This window comes from Paralichthys olivaceus, chromosome 7, assembly GCF_024713975.1.
Source record: "Paralichthys olivaceus isolate ysfri-2021 chromosome 7, ASM2471397v2, whole genome shotgun sequence".
Lineage (NCBI taxonomy): Eukaryota > Metazoa > Chordata > Actinopteri > Pleuronectiformes > Paralichthyidae > Paralichthys > Paralichthys olivaceus.
In genome coordinates, this window is record NC_091099.1 from 20,369,304 (window position 1) to 20,390,203 (window position 20,900).

Sequence of the window (20,900 nt, forward strand, 5' to 3'; positions counted from 1 at the left end):
AATTTGTATTATTTATTTAATGGTTGTTGATAATGCCCCAAATGTTATAAAGCTGATTGTGATCTGATCAGTAATATAATTATATTGTATTTCATCAGAACTGTGAGCTGTTTAATGGGTTACGTATTAGAATATCATTGTTTCTTAGTATTCACCAGATTAGCTTGGCATCAGGCACCGGTTGTTTGCTGTAAAGTCCGGTAAGGTGACACACCTCTCACGTGCTTGTTGTTTGCCTGTTCAGATGGTCGACAAGAGCAAGTCTCCAGGTTTACTCCTGAAACAGAGAGGAGCCTCTCATTTTGGTGAACGCAGTGTCAGTGAAAAATTATCTACATAGTAAACATTTAATGAAATATATTTTGAGATGTCAATTGAAAAATGTGTCACACTGGTTATTACTGTCACCGCACAGCAAGAACATTGACCGGGGTCTTTCTGTGTCAAGTTTGTTCTCCCATGTTTGCCCTCAAGCATCTAAGGTAAACTGGAATTTCTGAAATGCCTGTAGGAGTGTGATTGTTTGTCTCTGTGTGCTGATCCTGTGATTGGCTGGCAACCTGTCCACGCTGCCTTTCACCCAATGTCAGCTGGGATTGGCTCCAGCCCCTGTCACCCTCAAAGTACCTTACAACATTGAAACTTTACTGTACAGAAGTAAGTGACCCATAATCAAATGTTCCACCTTCATTACAGTCAATTGTTTTCCATTTAAGATGCTATTTTACAGCTCACATCAGTAAACAGGGTAAATATTTAGCTATTAATAGATTAGCTAACTGGAATAAATGTGTAGAAATTTGCTTTATTGTTTGTGTTTATCTTTGAAACAAAAGCTTGTTGCCATCTGCTTTTTTTTAAGTGTTGTACACCCGAATACATTTTATAGGTACTCTAAATGTATCACAGTTATATTTTATTTGTTTTTTCTTATCTTTCACATGGTTAATGTTCACCCGAGTTCAATATTTTCCATTTGGTTTACCGCTCTTTTTTTTATTTAAAGCACATTCTTTGTGTCACAAACTCATACGGCGATGGGGCAAAACTATTGACAAATGTGAGTCTCCATCTGCGTGTGATCAGATTTGTGAATGTTTAACAGAATCTCCACATGTGTAATGAGATTTGTGAACGTGTACATGGATCTGTAAATAGATCCGAATGTGTAATCGGATTTTGCAAATACGTATTAAGAATCCATGTGTGTAATCCGATGTAAAAAAAAAAAAGTTAAATGTGCAAAGAATATATCTTATATTTAGATTTGAAAGTTTAATTATATCTGTAAATGTATAGATGAATCTGTAAACGCATACTTTGAGATGAATGGCTGAAATGTAATTTTGCTTCAGGAGCTGAAAATACGTACCAGTCATGAGTTTGCTCAGGTGGCCTCTCAATTGGCAGTTCTTTTACATGTCACTTTTGCTACCCTTCTGCTGTGGCATATACAAAAGCACGATCTGCAAATATGTGTGGGGATTTGTCTGTTTTCAGGAGCAGGTGACGGTAGCACCTGATGATTTTAAAGGTTCAGTGTGTGGAATTTACTGACATCTAGTGGTGAAGTTGCATGTTGCAGCTGAATACCCCTCACCTCACCCTCACCTTCCAAACCTGACCGAGAACCTGTGGCAGCCTTCAGTTGTGATAAAAACTCTAAAGGTGTTTAGTTCATCCAGTTTAGTCTACCGTAAAAAAACATGGTGGCCACCTTAGAGAGGACCCACTCCCGATGTAAATATAAAGTATTTAAATACAAAGGGCCAATTCTAGGGTAAAGAAAACAACTTACAACATTTGTACGATTTAGACGATCACACACTAGTGAAAACATCACTACCATTATTTTATATAGTTAATCTATGCCAAAAGATCCCTTACATCTAAATCTTACACACTGGACCTTTAAGTTATATGATGACCTACCAGGTGTCTGTGGCTTTTATCGCCTGCTTTGGATAAAACCAGGGAATAGTGATATTTATGGGGCACTGCGCTTGTTGAATTTACTGTTTGTCAGAACACAAAGAGCAGTTAAAAACGATAAATGCAATTGGAGCACAGTGTTTCTGTTTGCTGACCCTCACTACAATAATGGCTTTATACGTTTGTTACAATAATGGCCCCATATAAAGCTCTCTGCAGAACTGCAATGTGGACTTTGATCTGAGTTCTGTATTCCCTCTATTGTCTCTGTAATCCACAGATTACTGCATTCATCCTCCATAAGGAGCTCAGGGCCTGAATATAAAACAGTATGCCTCTGTCGGATCACAAGTGACTGGAGGGGACTCTGAACAGGTCAGACTTCAGTGACAGAAACGGGAGACGTAGTTTTGTCCATTCATAGAAATAAAGAATTGAAAATTATTTTCACACATTGTGTAATAATACTGGTGGCGCTATTGCTGAAGGTTGCTTGATTTCACTGTTAACAAAGGTCATGTAACTACTTGTGATTTGATCTGCAAGTTGTCGTTGGGCAAAGGAACCAGTTTCAAAATCAAGTCAGCTGTGACGCCTCACTATGAGAAGTTGTTGCAGTCAGATTAAACTTGTGATTAGTCTTAATGTGGGAAAAAAATCAGACTGTTCTCGATTCTGTTTAAACAGAAAGGATGAGTGACAGTACTGCATGTTTAGGGACTGATCAGTGTGATGTTAAACCTTTCAGTGCTACAGGCCTATTCACTCATGTCCTTCAGTATTCACACCACACGCATCTGTTGTCAAGCTTGACAAATGTGTCTTCCTGTACAAAAAGAATTTCACAATAAACCACTTAGTAGGCGCTTCTAATACTCACAACTGCCCCTTTGTTAATTGTCAGAGCAGTGCCTCAGTAAATTGAAGTAGAGGTATTACTGAAGAACACTGAAAATTACAGCTGAAAGTCACTATGATTCATTCTTTCTATTGTGTTTTCATCTATTTTGTCTTTATTAGTTAGCAAGATTACACTAAAACGTTTAGATGGATGACCACAAAACCTGGTAGAAGGAAGTGGTATGGGTCAGGACAGAAGTAAATGTTGTTGCAGATTTTGATTTTTTTTTTCACTTTCTTTAAAAAACATTTTGTTGACTTCTCAGAGAATAATTCATGGATCTTGAAGGCTGGTTTAGGGGACTCATATTCATATTAGTTCATATTTATATTTTATATTCATACAGTCTATGCAAAGTCTTGACAGAAAAAGCACAGTAAACACATGAGTACAGCCATTAAAATCTTCTGCAGAAAATTCCTCACTGTACATCAACAAACCTTCTCAGGGATCTCCCCAGGTGCTCGGCGTGTGCTTTTATTTTGAAGCTTCGGCCCCGGTCTGCTCCTGTGTGTCTGCCTCCATCTTGACTCAGCTCGGGTTAAATCAGGCTCCGTGTTCTCATCGCTCCACCGCAGCCGTCGCATCCCTGACAGACGCTCCCGTCCACCTGTCCCTCCCTCCCTCCTCTGCCACCGTGGAGAAGAGACGTTGATTTCATTCTTCATAACACTCCGAGGAAAGCACCATGGCGACCAGCTTCTCCAGGATCCTGTCCTCCAAACGACACATCGGGATCCTGTCTCTGGTGGGAGGCTCCGTGACGGCTGGATACCTGCTGCAGCACCGGGACCATGTCAGCGCCGGGATGCCCGTCCGCAGGATGTACCCCTCCAGGTAACAGAGCCCCGTGTGTCCCTCACATGGATCCATCAGCACCTCACACACCACCACCATCATCATCCTCATCCTCATCATCATTTACACATCTAGTTCACATCTGTGATAATGTCATCCTCTGATTATGGTCCATGACCATGGTCTTCAATATTGAAATATGACTTCATGTGCAGTAAAATCAAAAATATCAGCGAGCAAAAGATTTCGTTGTGTAAGAATCATATGCACCCACAGCCTAAATAACCTTGAAATTCAGAAACCAAAGATTTAATGCCTGACATGCTTCATCAGGCTGCAGTATCACAGGAGAAATTTTGATATTGCTTGTCGGGGAAATAACCAAATCGTGAGGCATAAAACAAGATGGTTTAAAGCTAGAATAAAACACACATGATAACTCTAAGCTTGTGTGTAAAATGTGGTTTTATTCAAAGCAAAATTAAAACACTAGAAACAAAACAACCTACTCCTATAATAATAATAAGAAGAAGAAGAAGAAAAATTGAAGTGAGCTTATATCCCCCAAACACATCAAGGATGGGAATAGTACGTAGTTGAAGAATAAACTAGAAAGCAGTTGATTTTGCACCCGACACTGCAGCGTATTGATGAATGTATCACAGTATAAGAGGCTGAGGAGGGATGTGTACGTGTTCCACCACACGCCCGCCTGGATTATAAAGTCGTTCTTGAATGAAACCTTATCTGCTGCTCAGATATAAAACCCTGCCCTGTGCTGGTTACATAATGCTCACCTTAAAGGAGCAGGTACAGCTCGCCAAACAAAAACGTGTCTATTACTTGACAAATGTTAGTATTCATGAAAGGCTTGCCATTGGTTTGTTGAATAGGGTGTGTCCTAATACCAACCTTCTCTCTGAGGTCGTCTCGGCTGCGTTCAGTGGTCAAGGTAACCACACAGTCACTGTAATGTCTCAGACTGTATTGATATAGTTACCTAAGATAACCTCATAGGAAACACACCCTCAATCCTATCACATCCAAATGTATATTATTAACCATCAATGATATTAACTATTAAAACTAGAATGGTGTCAGGGAGGAGATAAAGCTAGAAAATGTGACTTAATGGTTATGCTGGAGTTAAGAGGATCAAGACGGGAGGATATTTTAGAATTTAAAAGCAATAATCATAATGAAATAAAAACAATGTCGAGTTTGTATTTCAGTAAAGTACTTTGATAAGTAATTAGTTAATCAGTGATTAAAGGGATAGTTCACCAAATGATTTCAATTCCCTCATTATCTCCTCACCACTATGTCGATGGAGGGGTGGGCTAAGTGTTTGAGTCCACAGAACACATTTGGAGTTTCAGGGGTAAACAGCGTTGCAGCCAAATCCAAAACAGTTGAAGTCAATGGTGACCACTTCTTCAAAAAGCTTGCCTCCATACTGCTCCTGTGGTGTCATCCAAGTGTCCGGAAGCCCCGACATTCAAATTTGACTCAAAACCAAGTTTTTAGCCGAGTAGAACTTGAAAATCACTTGGATGACATCACAGGAGCTGTATGGAGGCTTTTTCTGTTTTTTTTCTGTTGTTTTTTACGTTTGAAGAAGTGGTAACCATTAAATTCAATTGCAGTGGATTTGGCCTAAAATGTGTTTCGTGGGCTCAAACTCTTCACCCACCCGTCAATCGGCATAGTGGTGAGTAGATAACGAGTGGGATTAACTTTTTGGGTGAACTATCCCTTTAAGGCCTACACTGTAGGTTTACTTTGATTGATATGAATAACAGCAATATCGATTCAAACTAGAATAGCACATACCTCCACCAAGGCTGAACAGTTCCCTCATGAAACCACATCTAAATCCACTAGATCCTGATCTTTATTTGGATCGGCACCCAAACATCCAAAACTGCTGATACATCCATCCATTGTTCCTACAAGACAAATGTGCCATGAGGATGGTGAACAGGCAGCTTGTGTCATTTCTGAACTCTTCCACACTTTACCTGCATTGAACCTGAATTGTGGGAATGTGGCCACCTGTGTTTTCCCGCCTCAGAAAACATTGTAATGGGTTTTCTTGGCCTCTTCCAACTGGTGATTTCTGATATAGGCATACGTTGACAGCCCAAAGAAGGGAACACTGTGACACTGTTTTAACACAGATTACATGATCTTCTGAATTTATTATTGTGGAGACAAGAATATATAGAAAAGAGGCCGCAGACATTTTTACACTGTCTACCCTTAGTATCACCAGTAAAGCTCTGCTGAGTCACAGTTACTATATTATTTCTTTTTTCGATGTCTTAGCCCTCCTCATATCTTGGCAGGCAGCGGGAGGAAGAAATCCATAAGCTGCTCAGTCTGTGCTGCTTCTGAACTTTTAGTCTTGACGTTCTAAGTATGTTTGTGGGGATTAAAGCCAGTCGTTGACAGTGGTTCCTTTTTATTTTTCCACATCAACCTGCACTAAGGCCTACATAGTTTGTTTGAAGATATAGGTGACTTTGTCAAGCAGGATTTTCTTACTAAAACAATGTGGATCTGAATGCTTTTTTATCCATCAGCACTAAATGGATGCCACTTTCAATATCTCGTGAGAATTTAAACCACAAGTTTCATATATATCATTTTTATGTTTTCTGGCAGTGCCCATGTAAATGATCGCACCAGCCTTGTGTCCCTCTGTGTCCAATATAATTTATGAGAAGGCATCTCATTGTGTCCCAGAAGGAAGCAGTTACAGGTTTAATCTCCAGTTTCTTGCGTACGTGACATGTTGGAGTGTTGTTGAGTGACTCACACTCTGAACCTACTCCAAGGGCACAGCTCCTTCATTCACCTGTGCCCACACTGCTTGAAACCCTTTTATCTCCCTCGAAGATCAGTGCAGCAGTATGTTATCTTGCATTTGTATTTGTACAGTGCAGAGTACCCTGACCTGCGCAAACACAACAACTGCATGGCCAGTAACCTTACACCTGCCATCTACACCAAGCTGTGTGATAAGGCCACTCCCAATGGCTACACGCTGGATCAGGCCATCCAGACAGGCGTGGACAACCCCGGCCACCCCTTCATCAAGACCGTGGGCATGGTGGCAGGAGACGAGGAGTCTTACGAGGTCAGACATCACTGCGCCTTTTCCAACGCACCAACACACACAAACAGCTCCGCAGTGTTGAGTGAAAATGGGCTGGCTCACACCCACGTGTATCGTTCTAGAGAACTGGCTGTTCACAGCCTCCTCAGGTCACCAATTTGCGGTGACAAGGACAAGTCTGATGAAAACAAAGGGGATTTCAGAAAATGACATAGTTAATAAAAGTGTTACAAATTGGAGAATGACTCAAGTCATTGGCAGGCACATTCTACTCCCAACGCAACTCCTTGTATCATGACTTTGAGCTTATGTCTACTAGATAAAAAGTTTTTATTCTTCAGAATTATTGGAAAATCATTTTGTAGCGATAACTGTAACTTAAGAGAATTGAGTATCCAATCCTCCCTTTCATGAGAGAGTATTTCAGCCCAGGAGAGGGAGAGTTTTAGCCTAGGACACCTCTTCTGGGATGTTTCATTATATCTATCTATATTGAGGCCATAACTACGTTTCAGTTTTAATTGCCTTCTTCATTTATGACATATAAATATCTCCATCTTATTCCAGTAGTCAGGATTTTTTTTTAACTTGATTGCAAGAACCAGTCAGTGTGAGCGTTCAGTATGCAAATGTGTCATTTTCAAAGACTCAAGGTTGCAAAAAGACATTTTTATGTCTGTCTACTAGTGACAGTTGTGTCAGGACGTGTTATGTCTGTCCGCTCAGTAGTCTCATTCCTGTAAATGTAATATGCTGTGAGGGAATTTCTTCAAATTTGGGCAAATGTCCACTTAAGCTCATGGATGAACTGATGAGGGTCTTGGAGGTCAAAGGGTCATGTGCTAATTCTGATGAATCAGACAATTATACATTCAAAGTTCAGTTTACATTCATGAGGCAGCGATGCTCGGTGGATATTTAGCATCATTGTGGGTTGTGTTGATTTGGCTGATTCTAATTTTTGTGTGCGGAGTTTATGCAAATGTTTCTCATACATTATCTCTAAAATGTAAAGCAGTATATGATTCATCATTGCTCCCTGTTGTTAGTATGTTCTTTTGTTTTGTTTCTCTCCACTTTGGTTTTCCTTTCACAGTCCAAAAACATTCAGAATGGGGTTAGTTTAATGGGAGACTCTAAATTGACCACAGTTGTGAATGTGCGTGTGATGTGTTGTTTGTCTCTATATGTTGGCCCTGTGATACGCAGTGCACTCCGGCTCTCACCCTGTGTCTGATTGGTTACAGCTCCCCTTGCGACCCTCAAAGTATAAGCGGTATAGATGATGGATGTATTAATAATTTTTGTTGTTGTTGTGGTCCAGAAACATTTTCTATATGTGTGTCAGATGTCATTTTTTTTTGTCCAGAGTCTACAATAAAAGTGAATAACCCAGAAAATATCCCTGTATTTTCATACTGTTCACCTCTGGGGGTTTTTCAGGTATTTGCAGAACTGCTGGATCCGATCATCAAAGAGAGGCACAATGGCTATGACCCCCATGTCATGAAGCACCCCACTGACCTGGACGCCAGCAAGGTAACATTCACATTGAATCGAAAAATATTACATTCTATGACTTGAAATGAGAAGCATCCAATAGAATTAGCTGTGCATATATGTATATCTCCTTATTTGTTTTAATTGCAGATCCAGTCGGGCCACTTTGATGAGCGTTACGTGCTGTCCTCCAGGGTGAGGACGGGCCGCAGTATCCGTGGACTGAGCCTGCCCCCCGCCTGCACCCGGGCAGAGCGCAGAGAGGTCGAGAGGGTGGTGGTGGACGCCCTCGCTGGCCTGAAGGACGACCTGACTGGGAAATACTACAGTCTCACCCAGATGACGGACAAGGAGCAGCAGCAGCTCATTGATGTGAGTCGTGTTGGGATGTTGCTGTATGCATGTGAAGATGACGTTCCACTTTTTACAAGTTCTTTATTTCCACCAGCATCAGCACCATTTCCATTTCACAAGGAAGAGTTCCTGTTTTGGATAATGAAAGAAAGAGGTTCTGTTTGACTGACTCAAAACAAAAAGATAACTAAAACTAACTAAAACACAAGATATCCACAGTGAATTTCACACATCATGTCCTGTCTCCTCATGTTCTACCCGGACACCCCCCCTCACCTGTTGTGTTTGACGCTGAGAATTTGCTGCTCTGTTCTGAGAGACAAATTCTATAGAAAGTCCGGACATTTTCGTGTGTGGAAACGGCTATACATGTTAACAGCACATCTTTTTTATCTGAGGAGGTGGTCACTGTTTCCCTACAAGTCCTGGAGTAGTACAAAAATTCAACAATGAAATAATAACTGTGGGTGGACTGTGCCGTGGTATTTTTCTCCTTAACAAAGAGAAAGATTGGCCCGATTACTGAATTCTCAAGTCTCACACCCTTGTTTCTGTCTTACAATCTAAGATTTTCTTGCCACTGCGGTCATAACAATTGTTGAAACTCCAAATCTCTGTATTTACACCAGGACCACTTCCTGTTTGACAAGCCTGTGTCACCCCTCCTGACCTGTGCAGGCATGGCTCGTGACTGGCCAGATGCACGTGGTATTTGGTAAGTGAAAAGACCTGATGGTACAAGTAGGATAATGTTGTCTGCATAGAGTTGTCATTTTAACACAAGTAAGCACTGTATGCTTTAGGTGTACAGTACACCACCGAACTAAAATGTCGGGAAAACTGCAACAGCACAACAGTAGTTAAACAACTCTAGAATACTTATGTGAATTAGTTTGTTAGCATTATTTTGAGACAAAAATTCTTGAATAGATTTTTCAATTAATTAGCTGCCCTAGTTGTGTTATTTCTCTTTTTAAGTTCAACAATCCAAAATAAAAATAGTAACTGACTTCATTAATAGAATTCAACAATTATTGGATTTAGAAGACAAATGCATGGTAAGATATATTGCATCTCCTTATAATGCTGCCAAACAAGCTCATGTACAAATTGAAAAACAATGGTCTGAGTATTGACCCTTGTGGAACTCCTGTAAAATTTCAACAGATTTAAAACTTCTCTCATTAACATAGAAGATTTGATCTTTTAAAGAAACTAAATCTTGGAATCTTTAAATTAAATTATCGTGATCAACAGTGAGGGAAAGCAAAACTTGATTGTATTAATCCTATCCACAGTGGATCAACTATTAGTGGGACCAAATAATGATTTGAAGTATTTTACAAAGGAAGGTAATGTAGGAGATTGCTCTGTAATGAATCATTACAAATTGATGTACTGTAGGTTTTGTATACAAGTGAAAGAATGTTAATGTTGACCAGTCTGAGGTATTCTTGTATATTTTCTGATATATAATGAGAAAGTACTGTAAGGAAGCACCAAACTCTTAGTGTTTCTTGTGCAAAGATATCAGTCATTTGATTGCTTTGATTTTCATAAATTTAGATTTATTCTCATAGAACAAACACAAATGTAGACAGTAGAAGTTTTAAATATAATTAAATCATTTTTTGAGTTGATATTCTGAGTATATTTATTTCCCATTGCATTTAAGGGTGTCAGTGAAATCCACTTGGTTTTACTTGAGTCTTTGCTCAATTACTGAAAAGTGTCAGAGGGTTTTTAGAAAATTAAACTTCTCTGCTTAATTGTTTGATTTGTATATTTAATAGTGTCTCCAGTCTTTAATCATGCAGGGATTTTATGATCTTTATTTATTATTCCATGTTTACAGCAGTATTGTCATGTCCCTGTTGCTGAGCTGTGCTGGTGTATGAGCAGTGCGGACAGTTCTCCCTCAGTGTGGAGTCGTCAGCCAGCCAAAATCCATCAGCAGCCTCCCTCCTCGCTCCCTCTGCCAGTCGTATCAGCCAATCCTCTCCTCTCCTTAATAATTCACCTCCACGTCATCCCTCCATCATCTCCTCTTACAGCTCCACTGCCAGCCTCCTCCTCCTCTTGGCTCTCTCCCCCACTTTCCCTTTTTTCACTCTATTCATATGTCATGCTCCACTTTTCTCTCATTTTTGCTTATCATCCTCCTCCACACTTCCAACTCCACGCTCATGTTCTTTTTCCCTGTGGTTCAAATATGGTTCACTGGTGCTCTATTTTTACTCTGAGTCTTTATCTCTCCCTCCTCTCTCATTCCCTTTCTGTCTGCTTTGCCAAATGTCTCCCCGACCTGCTGCCTCCACAACCCATATCCATTCCCTTATTAAATCTCAAACAAGTTTGAGGAGGTCAGTATGGACAAAAAGCTTCTGTAGTCACTGACGGTGACAAATTTTCCCTGAGACTGGTGCTCAGACACGTGTGGTGGTTGAAATCCACCCTTCTCCTCTGAGGACCATGAATCCACCCATTAGTCCCTCCAATAGATGTCGAACTTCTTTAATCTGGAAATGTATGTATGATCAATAAATTAATAGACAAACCTACCGACATCACCATCATAAACTGACTTAAATTTGTTCAACCAACATAAATATGCTAGTGTGACACAAATGAACAAATATATCTAATAAGTTTAAATGATATGGTAATGACATTTTACATCCAAACTGTCTAAAGCCAACTTCATTGTGCCGTCACAATGTTCCGCAAAAACATGTTTCTCTGCGTGAACTGGGGAACTAAGAGGAGATTGTGACCATATTTCTTGTGGCAGCAGAGGCAAAGCAATAATTCTGTAGTTTTTCTGTTGTTGACCAACTCTTATCCGTAAGGAAATATATAAGAACATAAGTCATAAATCAGTAGCACAGTGCAGCGTTGCAGACCAGAACTCTGACAAACACACAAGTCAATGACCCTCAGCAGAAATGAGCATATCCTCAATGATTGATGCTGGTTGGCCTTCTCTCTGATCACCAGCATCAGATGGCTCCTTTTATATAGAACCCATTATCTTCTCATTAACGTAACCCACACACCTCCCCACAGGCTTCTAAAATACCATCTCTGTATCGACTCAGTCTTAGAAAGAAAGATTCAGATATTGATTTACTGCATATATGACTATACTAGATGTCTATATTTGGAACAAGTAAATACATGTATATGGAAGTTGTTGATAAGGTAAAAACTGTCCACACAGTCTTCAAATGGAAAGAATAACAGCGATGTTCAGGTTTACAAAGCACCAGATTACTTCCACCCTGGATGCTGCACCTTGTCTTTCCTCAAATAACCTTAACCCACAAGGATCACTGTATAATCCAGTGTAACTTTCCTGTGTGCAGGCACAACAATGACAAGACCTTCCTGATCTGGATCAACGAGGAGGATCACACCAGGGTCATCTCCATGGAGAAGGGAGGCAACATGAAGAGAGTCTTTGACAGGTTCTGCCGAGGCCTCAAGGAGGTGAGAGTGTGATCATACATGTGTGTGGAGTGTTAAAGATGTTAGATTGTACGTGTGTGTGGAGTGTTTAAGATTTTAGATTGTACGTGTGTGTGGAGTGCATGTTAAAGATGTTAGATTGTACGTGTGTGTGGAGTGTTTAAGATTTTAGATTGTACGTGTGTGTGGAGTGTTTAAGATTTTAGATTGTACGTGTGTGTGGAGTGTTAAAGATGTTAGATTGTACGTGTGTGTGGAGTGTTTAAGATTTTAGATTGTACGTGTGTGTGGAGTGTTAAAGATGTTAGGTTGTACGTGTGTGTGGAGTGTTTAAGATTTTAGATTGTACGTGTGTGTGGAGTGCATGTTAAAGATGTGTGGATGTACATGTGATGAGATGGAAAGAGAGGGAAGGTGTTTGGGATTGAGAACAATTAGGCTGAACTTTTAATATTTTTACTCTAATATGAATCCACTATGTTCTCGATCAGAGTTCTGTCAGGGTTTTATTATTAAATAAAAAAATATGATCTGAATTTAAAAATTGTGATACACATAAAAATATTATGCACTGGGTCTTTCTTAAACACCTTTAAGTGTTAATTCTGTCAATGTTTATTTAACACTTAAATATTTTTGAGGGAGAAATGTTTTGGTTTGTAATGTCTCCTTTTGTTGTTGTCAACAATATTAGCAAACTGTAAACTAGAACAGACCAACGAGGAACTAAAACTACACTCAGCTTGGGTATGGATACCTGCCAGTAGTTTGCAAGATAATGTAGTGCATCGAGGGTTATTCTCTACAATGCTACTTCTACCTTATCTTTAATAATAGTGAAGTCTAAGTAATTCTGGGACCCTGATATTCCTTCGTATCTGTCGTGTTTGACATAGGGATTAATTCATTTATTAACAAGTCTAATAGAGTCTAACTTGTGGAAACCTACAGAAACACTACCACTGCTCGTCAAGGTGCACACACATAAGAGAGTATTCTGCATTACACTGACCAGCATTAAGTGCACAGAAGCTCATGCACTCTGGTTATAGTTGTGCCGGATTCAACCAAGTTACTGGATCAGTGTGCACTTGGACACAGTATTTTAAGTGGGAGGCTGCAGCTGTAGCAGACATAGAGTATTCACTCTGCTGTCACCAGGTCTGTGGGATTGAATCAGTCAAAGAAAATGCAGTTTACAGTCTAAATGTTTATGCTAGCACAAAAGAATACCAGCTCCCACTAGTCATTGCCCTGCTTTGGATGTAAAGCTTGTAGACAGAGTCACAATAACACACTGTCCAAACATGGCCACGCAAACATAAATTATTTATCCAAGCAGCCGAAGTTCCGCATTACAGAAAGAGCAAAGTACAAGCAGTGCAACATTTGGTATTGAACTGTTGCACACAGGGTGTACTAACTCTGAGTGACACACCTCAGTGCGATGTTAACGTGGGTTTAAGTCCAACACTAGGCCAGTGTTTGTGCCAGTCCAGTCCCACCAAAGTCTATTTCAAGTCGACAATTCTCAGTTCTTTACTTGTCAGCTCTGATGAATGAAAAACCAACAGCGACAAACAGTTTGCTGTGTGTGAACAACGAAATGTGCACATCCATCAAACGTATCAGAGGTAAAAAAAAATGTTGAATGAATGAAGCACACTGTCGTTGTGTTGTGACTGACTGTCTCCCTGTAAGGTGGAGCGTCTGATCCAGGAGAGAGGCTGGGAGTTCATGTGGAACGAGAAGCTCGGTTACATCCTCACCTGCCCCTCCAACCTGGGCACAGGGCTCAGGGCCGGGGTCCATGTCAAACTGCCCCTGCTGAGCAAGGTAACACAGTAGTTGTAATAGAATGAAGACAATGTGACAATGGCCTCAAAAAGCATTAACATATCTTGCCCCCTTTATCTGTATTAGTACATCTTTTGTTCACAAAAGTGAAGGATGAGAAGGACTAGATTTGTGCTGTTAAAGGCTAGTGAAAACTAACAGTCTTTACAAAATGAAGTTGGAAATTTTGTTGAGCAATAGTTTGAATAACATGGTCCTGCTCATTGGAAATAAATGTTGATATGAAGATTCTTAGTGATGGATGGAGAGAGGGATGGATTTATCAGGCCAGCACACTGCTTAGTGCAGAAAACTGTGGAGAGACAGTATTTATCAACACCTCCAGACCCCAGGAGGAAGTAGAAAACCTCACTGGGGAAAGGAACATCTGTATTACCTCACCTAAACTGCTGCTTTCTAAACCCAACTCCGATGGTTAGTGGTAAAAGTGGTGTTAATTCCAAATACAGATGCAGATTGATTGAAATGTTAATCTAATTGCATTGACACTATGCTGAGTAACCCTTCTCCTCCACCTTCCAGGATCTCCGCTTCAGTAAGATCCTGGACAACCTGCGTCTGCAGAAGCGAGGGACAGGTGGTGTCGACACGGCTGCTGTTGGTGGTACTTTTGACATATCCAACCTGGACCGCCTGGGACAGTCTGAGGTGGGAAAACCTGTGTATAAATCCCTACCTTTACCTGCAGAGCAGCAAATCTACCCATTCAATACACCAACAACAATCAACCGTTGTCAAATAAATGTTCAAATAACTTATTTGGGGCATGAGGAGAGAGAAGAGGAGACGAGAAGAGAGGAGACGAGAAGAGAGGAGAGGAGAGGAGAGGAGAGCAGAGCAGAGCAGAGCAGAGTTCTTGTACATGCAGTTTGTCTTTATGTCCCTGATCATGCTGTCACGCCTGTGTTACAGAGTCATTCGGTACAATGGAGCTGTTCTCTGTTGTTGTGAGTGTGTGGTTGCATATATTATTCTGATTACATGGAGACTGGAGTTGCCCCTTCACTGTCTCTGGGTGTAGTGCAGTGTACTAATTAACACCCACTATTCTGCAGATTGAGAATCACTCATCTAGTTTTCTTACTGTTACATAATATTCTCTCACTGCAACCTCCACTTCTCTTTGTTCTGCTCAGTGATGTTTGGCTCTCCTTAATTTAGACGGATGAAGACATCAGTGTTAAAAGCTGTCAAAAGAGTTAACAGATTGATGGATGAGGGAGCAAGAAACTGTTGGAGAAAAGTGCAGAAGGACAATAATGTTGTTGTATGTAGCTTCATGTTGAATGAACTGTATTTTGTCAAACTCTAACAAATCATAATACTGTTTATGTATAAACCTCCAGTAGATAGCCTCCACCGGTGGTTTCAATGTAATCTGGGTGAGAGTGAGAACAAGACTTGAGCAGTTGAGCAAAGACACAATATGATCATTTGAGGTCATAAAGTTCTTGTCTGCTAAACATCCATGTTTATTAATCCCCACAGCTCCAGTTTGTGACACAGACTGTCCATTATAAATGAGTGGTCTTCAAGCCCATGTCAAGATAAGCCTTAAAGGTTCAGTGTGTCAGACTTAGGTGAAAGGGATCTATTGGCAGAATATAAAATAAACCCTGTGATGTTTCCACTAGTGTTTTTTTAGGGGGGGGGCTACACACTGATCCTTTAAGACATATTCAGCGTATTCTCAGACATGACAGAACTCTCCAGAACGTAGCGAATCTTGTCACTTGTTTGATTTCCTGTTTCCTGTCTCTCTCCACAGTCACTGTCAAAAAATATATTTTAAAGAAATTCTTCAGGGCTCAAAAAGCATTAAGTGGTATACAGTTGCTTTCACAGGCTCAGTATACTCCCCAGGACTAGTACACTGATCTTTGTTTATTACATTCAGTTGAGTTTCCATTAAATAAGGACTATATGATTGTAATCAGAAAAAGGTTATGAGTTAGATTTGATTTATTGTTTTTCTTCTGTGGACATGTGAAAATAGTCTTAAAACATAATTTGTGCATTCCTCAGGTCCAGTTGGTGCAGACAGTGATTGATGGCGTCAACTACTTGATCGAGTGTGAGAAGAGATTGGAGAAAGGCCAGGACATCAAGGTGCCCTCACCCCCCAAACAGTTCAAGTAGACACCAATCCCTGAGCTCTGCGCACAACCCCTGGGCACACCCACACCTGCACAAACATCCGTGCCCATAGATACCATAAATATCTATGTCCCTGCATCATTTATTACTACTGCTAATCTAATCACCCCGTCCCCACACCATAATATATTTCTCTATAATATAATCAACATATATTATAAACAGTCACAGAATACTGCTGAAGTGTGTTGTAGGTGCATATAAAGGGTTTTTAAGTTAAAACTCAAATTCACACCTGGCTATAAAATGACGGCAAGTATTAACAAAGGATGCACAAACTGTAGCCTGTTGTAACGGAGCAAAAATGGCCGCCAGTTTGCCCATCTCTGCATGGCCACACTGTATCTACGGCTCTGCTTCCAAACCCCCCATGAGCCCACCAAACACCTTGCTCTTCCCTGCTGCAGCCTCCTTCCTGCTGCATGTCTCCATCTCCCCCCCTTATCCCAGTCGATCGGCCATGACTATTATCTGGTGCTTGTGTGGTCCATCCATTGTGGATTGTGTAAACATAGTTTCCCAAAAAACATTTTGAGTGGATCTGAATGTAGATTAACAGTGTGAGACTGAGGAGACTTGTGGATGTGTATGTGGGATGACACGCTGGTGTCAGACTGTACTGTCATAACACACAGTGGCCTGGGCTGGGTTCTGTACTGTAAGCAACTGAAGCAACATCATTCCAGCTCATTACTGAATGTCACACTGTAATGTCTTTTATTAAAGCAATCATCTATTTAACAGTACCGACCTCTGTCTGTCTCTCATTGGTTATGAAAGTGTTTTTTTTCTTCTAGTTTCTACTTGAACATCACATATTTCATGATTCCAACAAGCCTTACGTTACCATGATTGCAATCAGCGTGGCTGCAGAGTTTCATGTGACAATTGTAAGTCAGAGACATAAGTAAACTGTATTCTGCTGAAAGGCTCAACCTTTGAAATCTGTACAACGTCTATTAAGAATTTGAGTTCGTTCTTATTTCTCTTATAGCGCTCCATCATTGTCCATAGTATTACATATATTTATTAAAACATGTCAGTGAGGCTCTCAGTTGGACTCATTACCATGAGCAAGTGTTCAGTATTTTATGTAGGTTGAGTCAATCCCACACTCTGGAAACACTACTATTTTTAGAGCTGTAATGCTCATTTCAATGGAAACTTAAAATTTAAACATATACTGCTTCAGCCTTAATCTAAATCTTGCACTTTCCCGAATTTTTTAAAATCATTTTCTTTATTAAATTCTATTTATTTTTTTATTTCCTCATTTAAATGTAATTTTCTTAAAACGTCTTCTTAAAATCTGTTCCCTTTGTATTTTGAAATACATGTTACCATGTTTTAATTGTAATGTTATCAAAACCCCTTTGAGCTGCATATCTTGTATGAAAGGTGCTATGCAGATCTAGTTTATTATTATTATTACTTGTATTAATTAGGACTATATTCAATGCCCATTTTAAAGATGTATGTCTTCAGTACATACTGTTGAGGTAGGAAAGTATTAGAGCTGTAAATAATGAACAAGTCTGGTGTTTTTGTTTTAGAAATGACTGAAACAACAACTTGTTGATAAAAAATGTTTTGATTGACTCAGTGATGAATTGAGTTGCAGCTCTAGAAAGTAAAAGGCAGTCGCTATAAGAAAGAAGGAAGAAAGAACACTTTTTCTTTGTGTGTGTGATTTGTTGACAATAACAAAACTATAAAATATCACCAGCGTGCTTCTTAAACATCCATGATGACTCACTGTTAAATCTGAGCATGGACACACAACCACAGCAACATTCTGCACTCAGTGAATATGAACCTGGATTTGTGTCTGTCTTTTACTTAAAGATGTGGAGAAGTTGTGGAGAAGTTGTGGAGAAGTCAGTGTTTTCTCTGCAGTGTAGAAAGGCTGTAACGAGTGCTTTTTCCCATTGTGAATGAATGGATGTTTATTTTCTCCACTGATGAAACAGGCAGCATTTTCCCGTTGTTTTGGTCTGGACCATAGGTCTGGACGCTGACAGGACAACAAGGGGTTCAGTGTTCTGAGGAGACGCAGCTGAGACGACAAGTGTTGGTGTAGTGAGGCATGAAGAATCTGTTCCTCTCTCTTCAAGGGCTTGGAGGAAGGGTCTGTTGTCCTGAATACAGACACACACACACACACACACACACACACACACACACACACACACACACACACACACACACACACACACACACACACACACACTCCCTGTCTCTTACAGTACTCAGCTTGTCACAAGCACATTGCTGCAGATCTCTTCTCTCCTCCTCCTTGTTCCACATATGGCTGAGGAGCAAGCGGGTTGCCATGGCAACTACTTTACGGAGGCAATCGGGGATCTCTCTGTTGGGGGGGGGGGGCCTTTGTGGGTAACGGAGAACACAGCCACACGCCAAAATAAACGCAGGTATCTTGGGTAAGATGGTGATAGAGTAGTGATGACATTTCTGCAGCAGATCGTGGTAAGATATTGTATATATTTACATATACATATTTAACTGCATATTTACTCATCCATGAACCATAGTAATTATTATACAACCAAAAACAGCATGGAACATTTCAAAGATAAACAACAAACTGCAGTAACTGTACTGCCTGAGCTGAAGCTAATATGTTTTGATGCTTCAAGATTTTGATAATTTAGTTTTTTATATTACACAAATAAAACAATAACTTAAAAGCGAACACCAGATAAACTAGTCTAAATGCTAACTACTATCTCAGGAGGCATCCATGTGCTTAAGCTACTTTAAAATCATATTCAAAATGCATTTAATTATAGATGAATTCACTGAATGGAGATAAACAGAATACATTTTGTTTGAAGTTTCTTCCCTTTGTCCAAACATACAGGGCTCCATTAGTGTCTAAATGTTTATATGTTTTACATAAAAGGTTTCTACATCTGGGTTTCATACTACATCTGAACTATCATTAGCATAAAAGTCACAAAACCGAGAGTGTACAGCTTATAGGCTATATCTGTATACACACTTTTTGACTCAGTGTTTCTAAATACGATGTCGTCTGTACCTAATGTGTGTTCAGAGGTTATGCTGTAATGCTAGTGTCCAATCTGTGTCCTTCAAACTGTTTTACAAAATGTTGTGTAGTGCAGGATGCATGATGTGAATGCACATGTATTATATGATCTCCACAGTACTGTACACTCACATAACAAGTTTAGATCTTTTCTTTTATGCTTCAATTAGTTTTGATTGCTGATATCTCACTTGTTATAGTCTTAATACTCACATCTCTTTACTTAATCAAATAAGATCAGATTAGCCCATTTCTGATTTGATTCCACCTCATTTAAATACATTTTCTCTCTTCAATTTTCAGGATTTCATTATTTACTATACTTATCTCATTCAAACTAATAAAAAAACTGAAATGTGTGATGAAGGCCAGAGATCTAAATGTAATATCACTAAGAGACAGTCACAAGAGTAAGAGGGATGTATAACGTCACACTTGGGGTGTTTTGGGACAAGAGTAGCATGTTATAGTACATATTTTGTGTACAGGAATCAGAGTGTCAGCTATAATATAATTGAATAAAATATGAATTATTATTATAATATTATATCATGAATAGATTTTTAGCTATGAAAAATAGTAGATGATTACTGGGAGTATGAAAGTTTAGTCAGTTTAGAAAGTTTAGTCAGTTTAGAAAGTTTAGTCAGTTTAGAAAGTTTAGTCAGTTTAGAATTTGTAATGATTCACCAGCCTCCTGAGTCCAGAGTTCTTTGGACCAGAGGTTGAGGGCTGCTCAAAGAGCTCCCTCTGCTGGCATAGTTATATAACTGCAGCTTTAGACAGAGGGAAACGTTTCAGTTCCTACAGTAAGTGACTGGATTTGAAGTAATAGTAATAAAATAAAATCCAATACAATAACAAACATGCTGGATACCACAGATATCCTTACACCTGAGCAGATTTCATATTTTATTTGGTCTGATCATTTTGTTGAGATTTTTCAAGACACACTTGAGAACAACTAACAGTCAAACAATCACACACACAGTGCACAAAACAGACACAACTGACAGTTAATAGAAACTATCACAAAAGTCAAGAGCTATCTGGATGACCAACACTACTTACACACAACATCATACGAGGACACAACATTTAGAAATATATACATTAAATACATTTATTTTAAAAAATTGTAAAACCATGGCAACATTCAATAGGATTACAGGGGTGAAAGTAACCATGGCGACACAGTTGTCTCATAATCTCAGCCATGTAGATGAACCTGTTCAGGTTCCTGAGGGGGAATATCTGCCTCCAGTTTCATGACTATTCCCTGCAGCTTCATTGTCTCTCTCTGTATCTCTCTCTCTCTCTCTCTATCTTTGCTTTAGATAAAAAAAACTCTTTATATTTGTTTTTATTCGTTTTAACTTCTTTAAGTCTAGTATAATGTGGTTGGATACAATAACTGATATGTATAACGGAAATCTGAACATTGAAACCACTGAATTCTTGCAGGACAGTTATGTTGGACAGCTTTGGGTTTATTGTGTGTATCTATAATAAAGTGACACCGCAGCTGTATTCTCATGTGTGTGTTCTGATCTCCTCACCACATGTGTCAGTGCTGCAGTCTGTTGATCTTCATGTGTATAAATAAAAGATTACTGTCATCGACGCATCCAGGTCGTTATCAGATCATTAAAGTAGCATTGAATCGAGCAGTGAAGTTATAACTTGATCCCTCGGGCATGTGAGTGAGTTTTGATTCTGTCAAGTTGTGATTGGTCCTGTGA

The 20,900-nt window shown here is 39.6% G+C and overlaps 1 protein-coding gene across 1 annotated transcript; it reads left to right on the forward strand.

Annotated features, from left to right (window-relative positions):
- Positions 1-2,220: 2,220 nt before the first annotated feature.
- On the forward strand, positions 2,221-16,834 carry LOC109624673 (creatine kinase U-type, mitochondrial-like). The gene is made up of 10 exons (XM_020079528.2): positions 2,221-2,307; positions 3,282-3,670; positions 6,575-6,773; positions 8,196-8,291; positions 8,403-8,624; positions 9,236-9,321; positions 11,972-12,095; positions 13,776-13,910; positions 14,454-14,579; positions 15,957-16,834. Exons 2-10 carry the CDS (start codon positions 3,522-3,524, stop codon positions 16,068-16,070), a joined length of 1,251 nt encoding a protein of 416 aa, XP_019935087.1. The 5' UTR covers positions 2,221-2,307; positions 3,282-3,521; the 3' UTR covers positions 16,071-16,834.
- Positions 16,835-20,900: the final 4,066 nt, after the last annotated feature.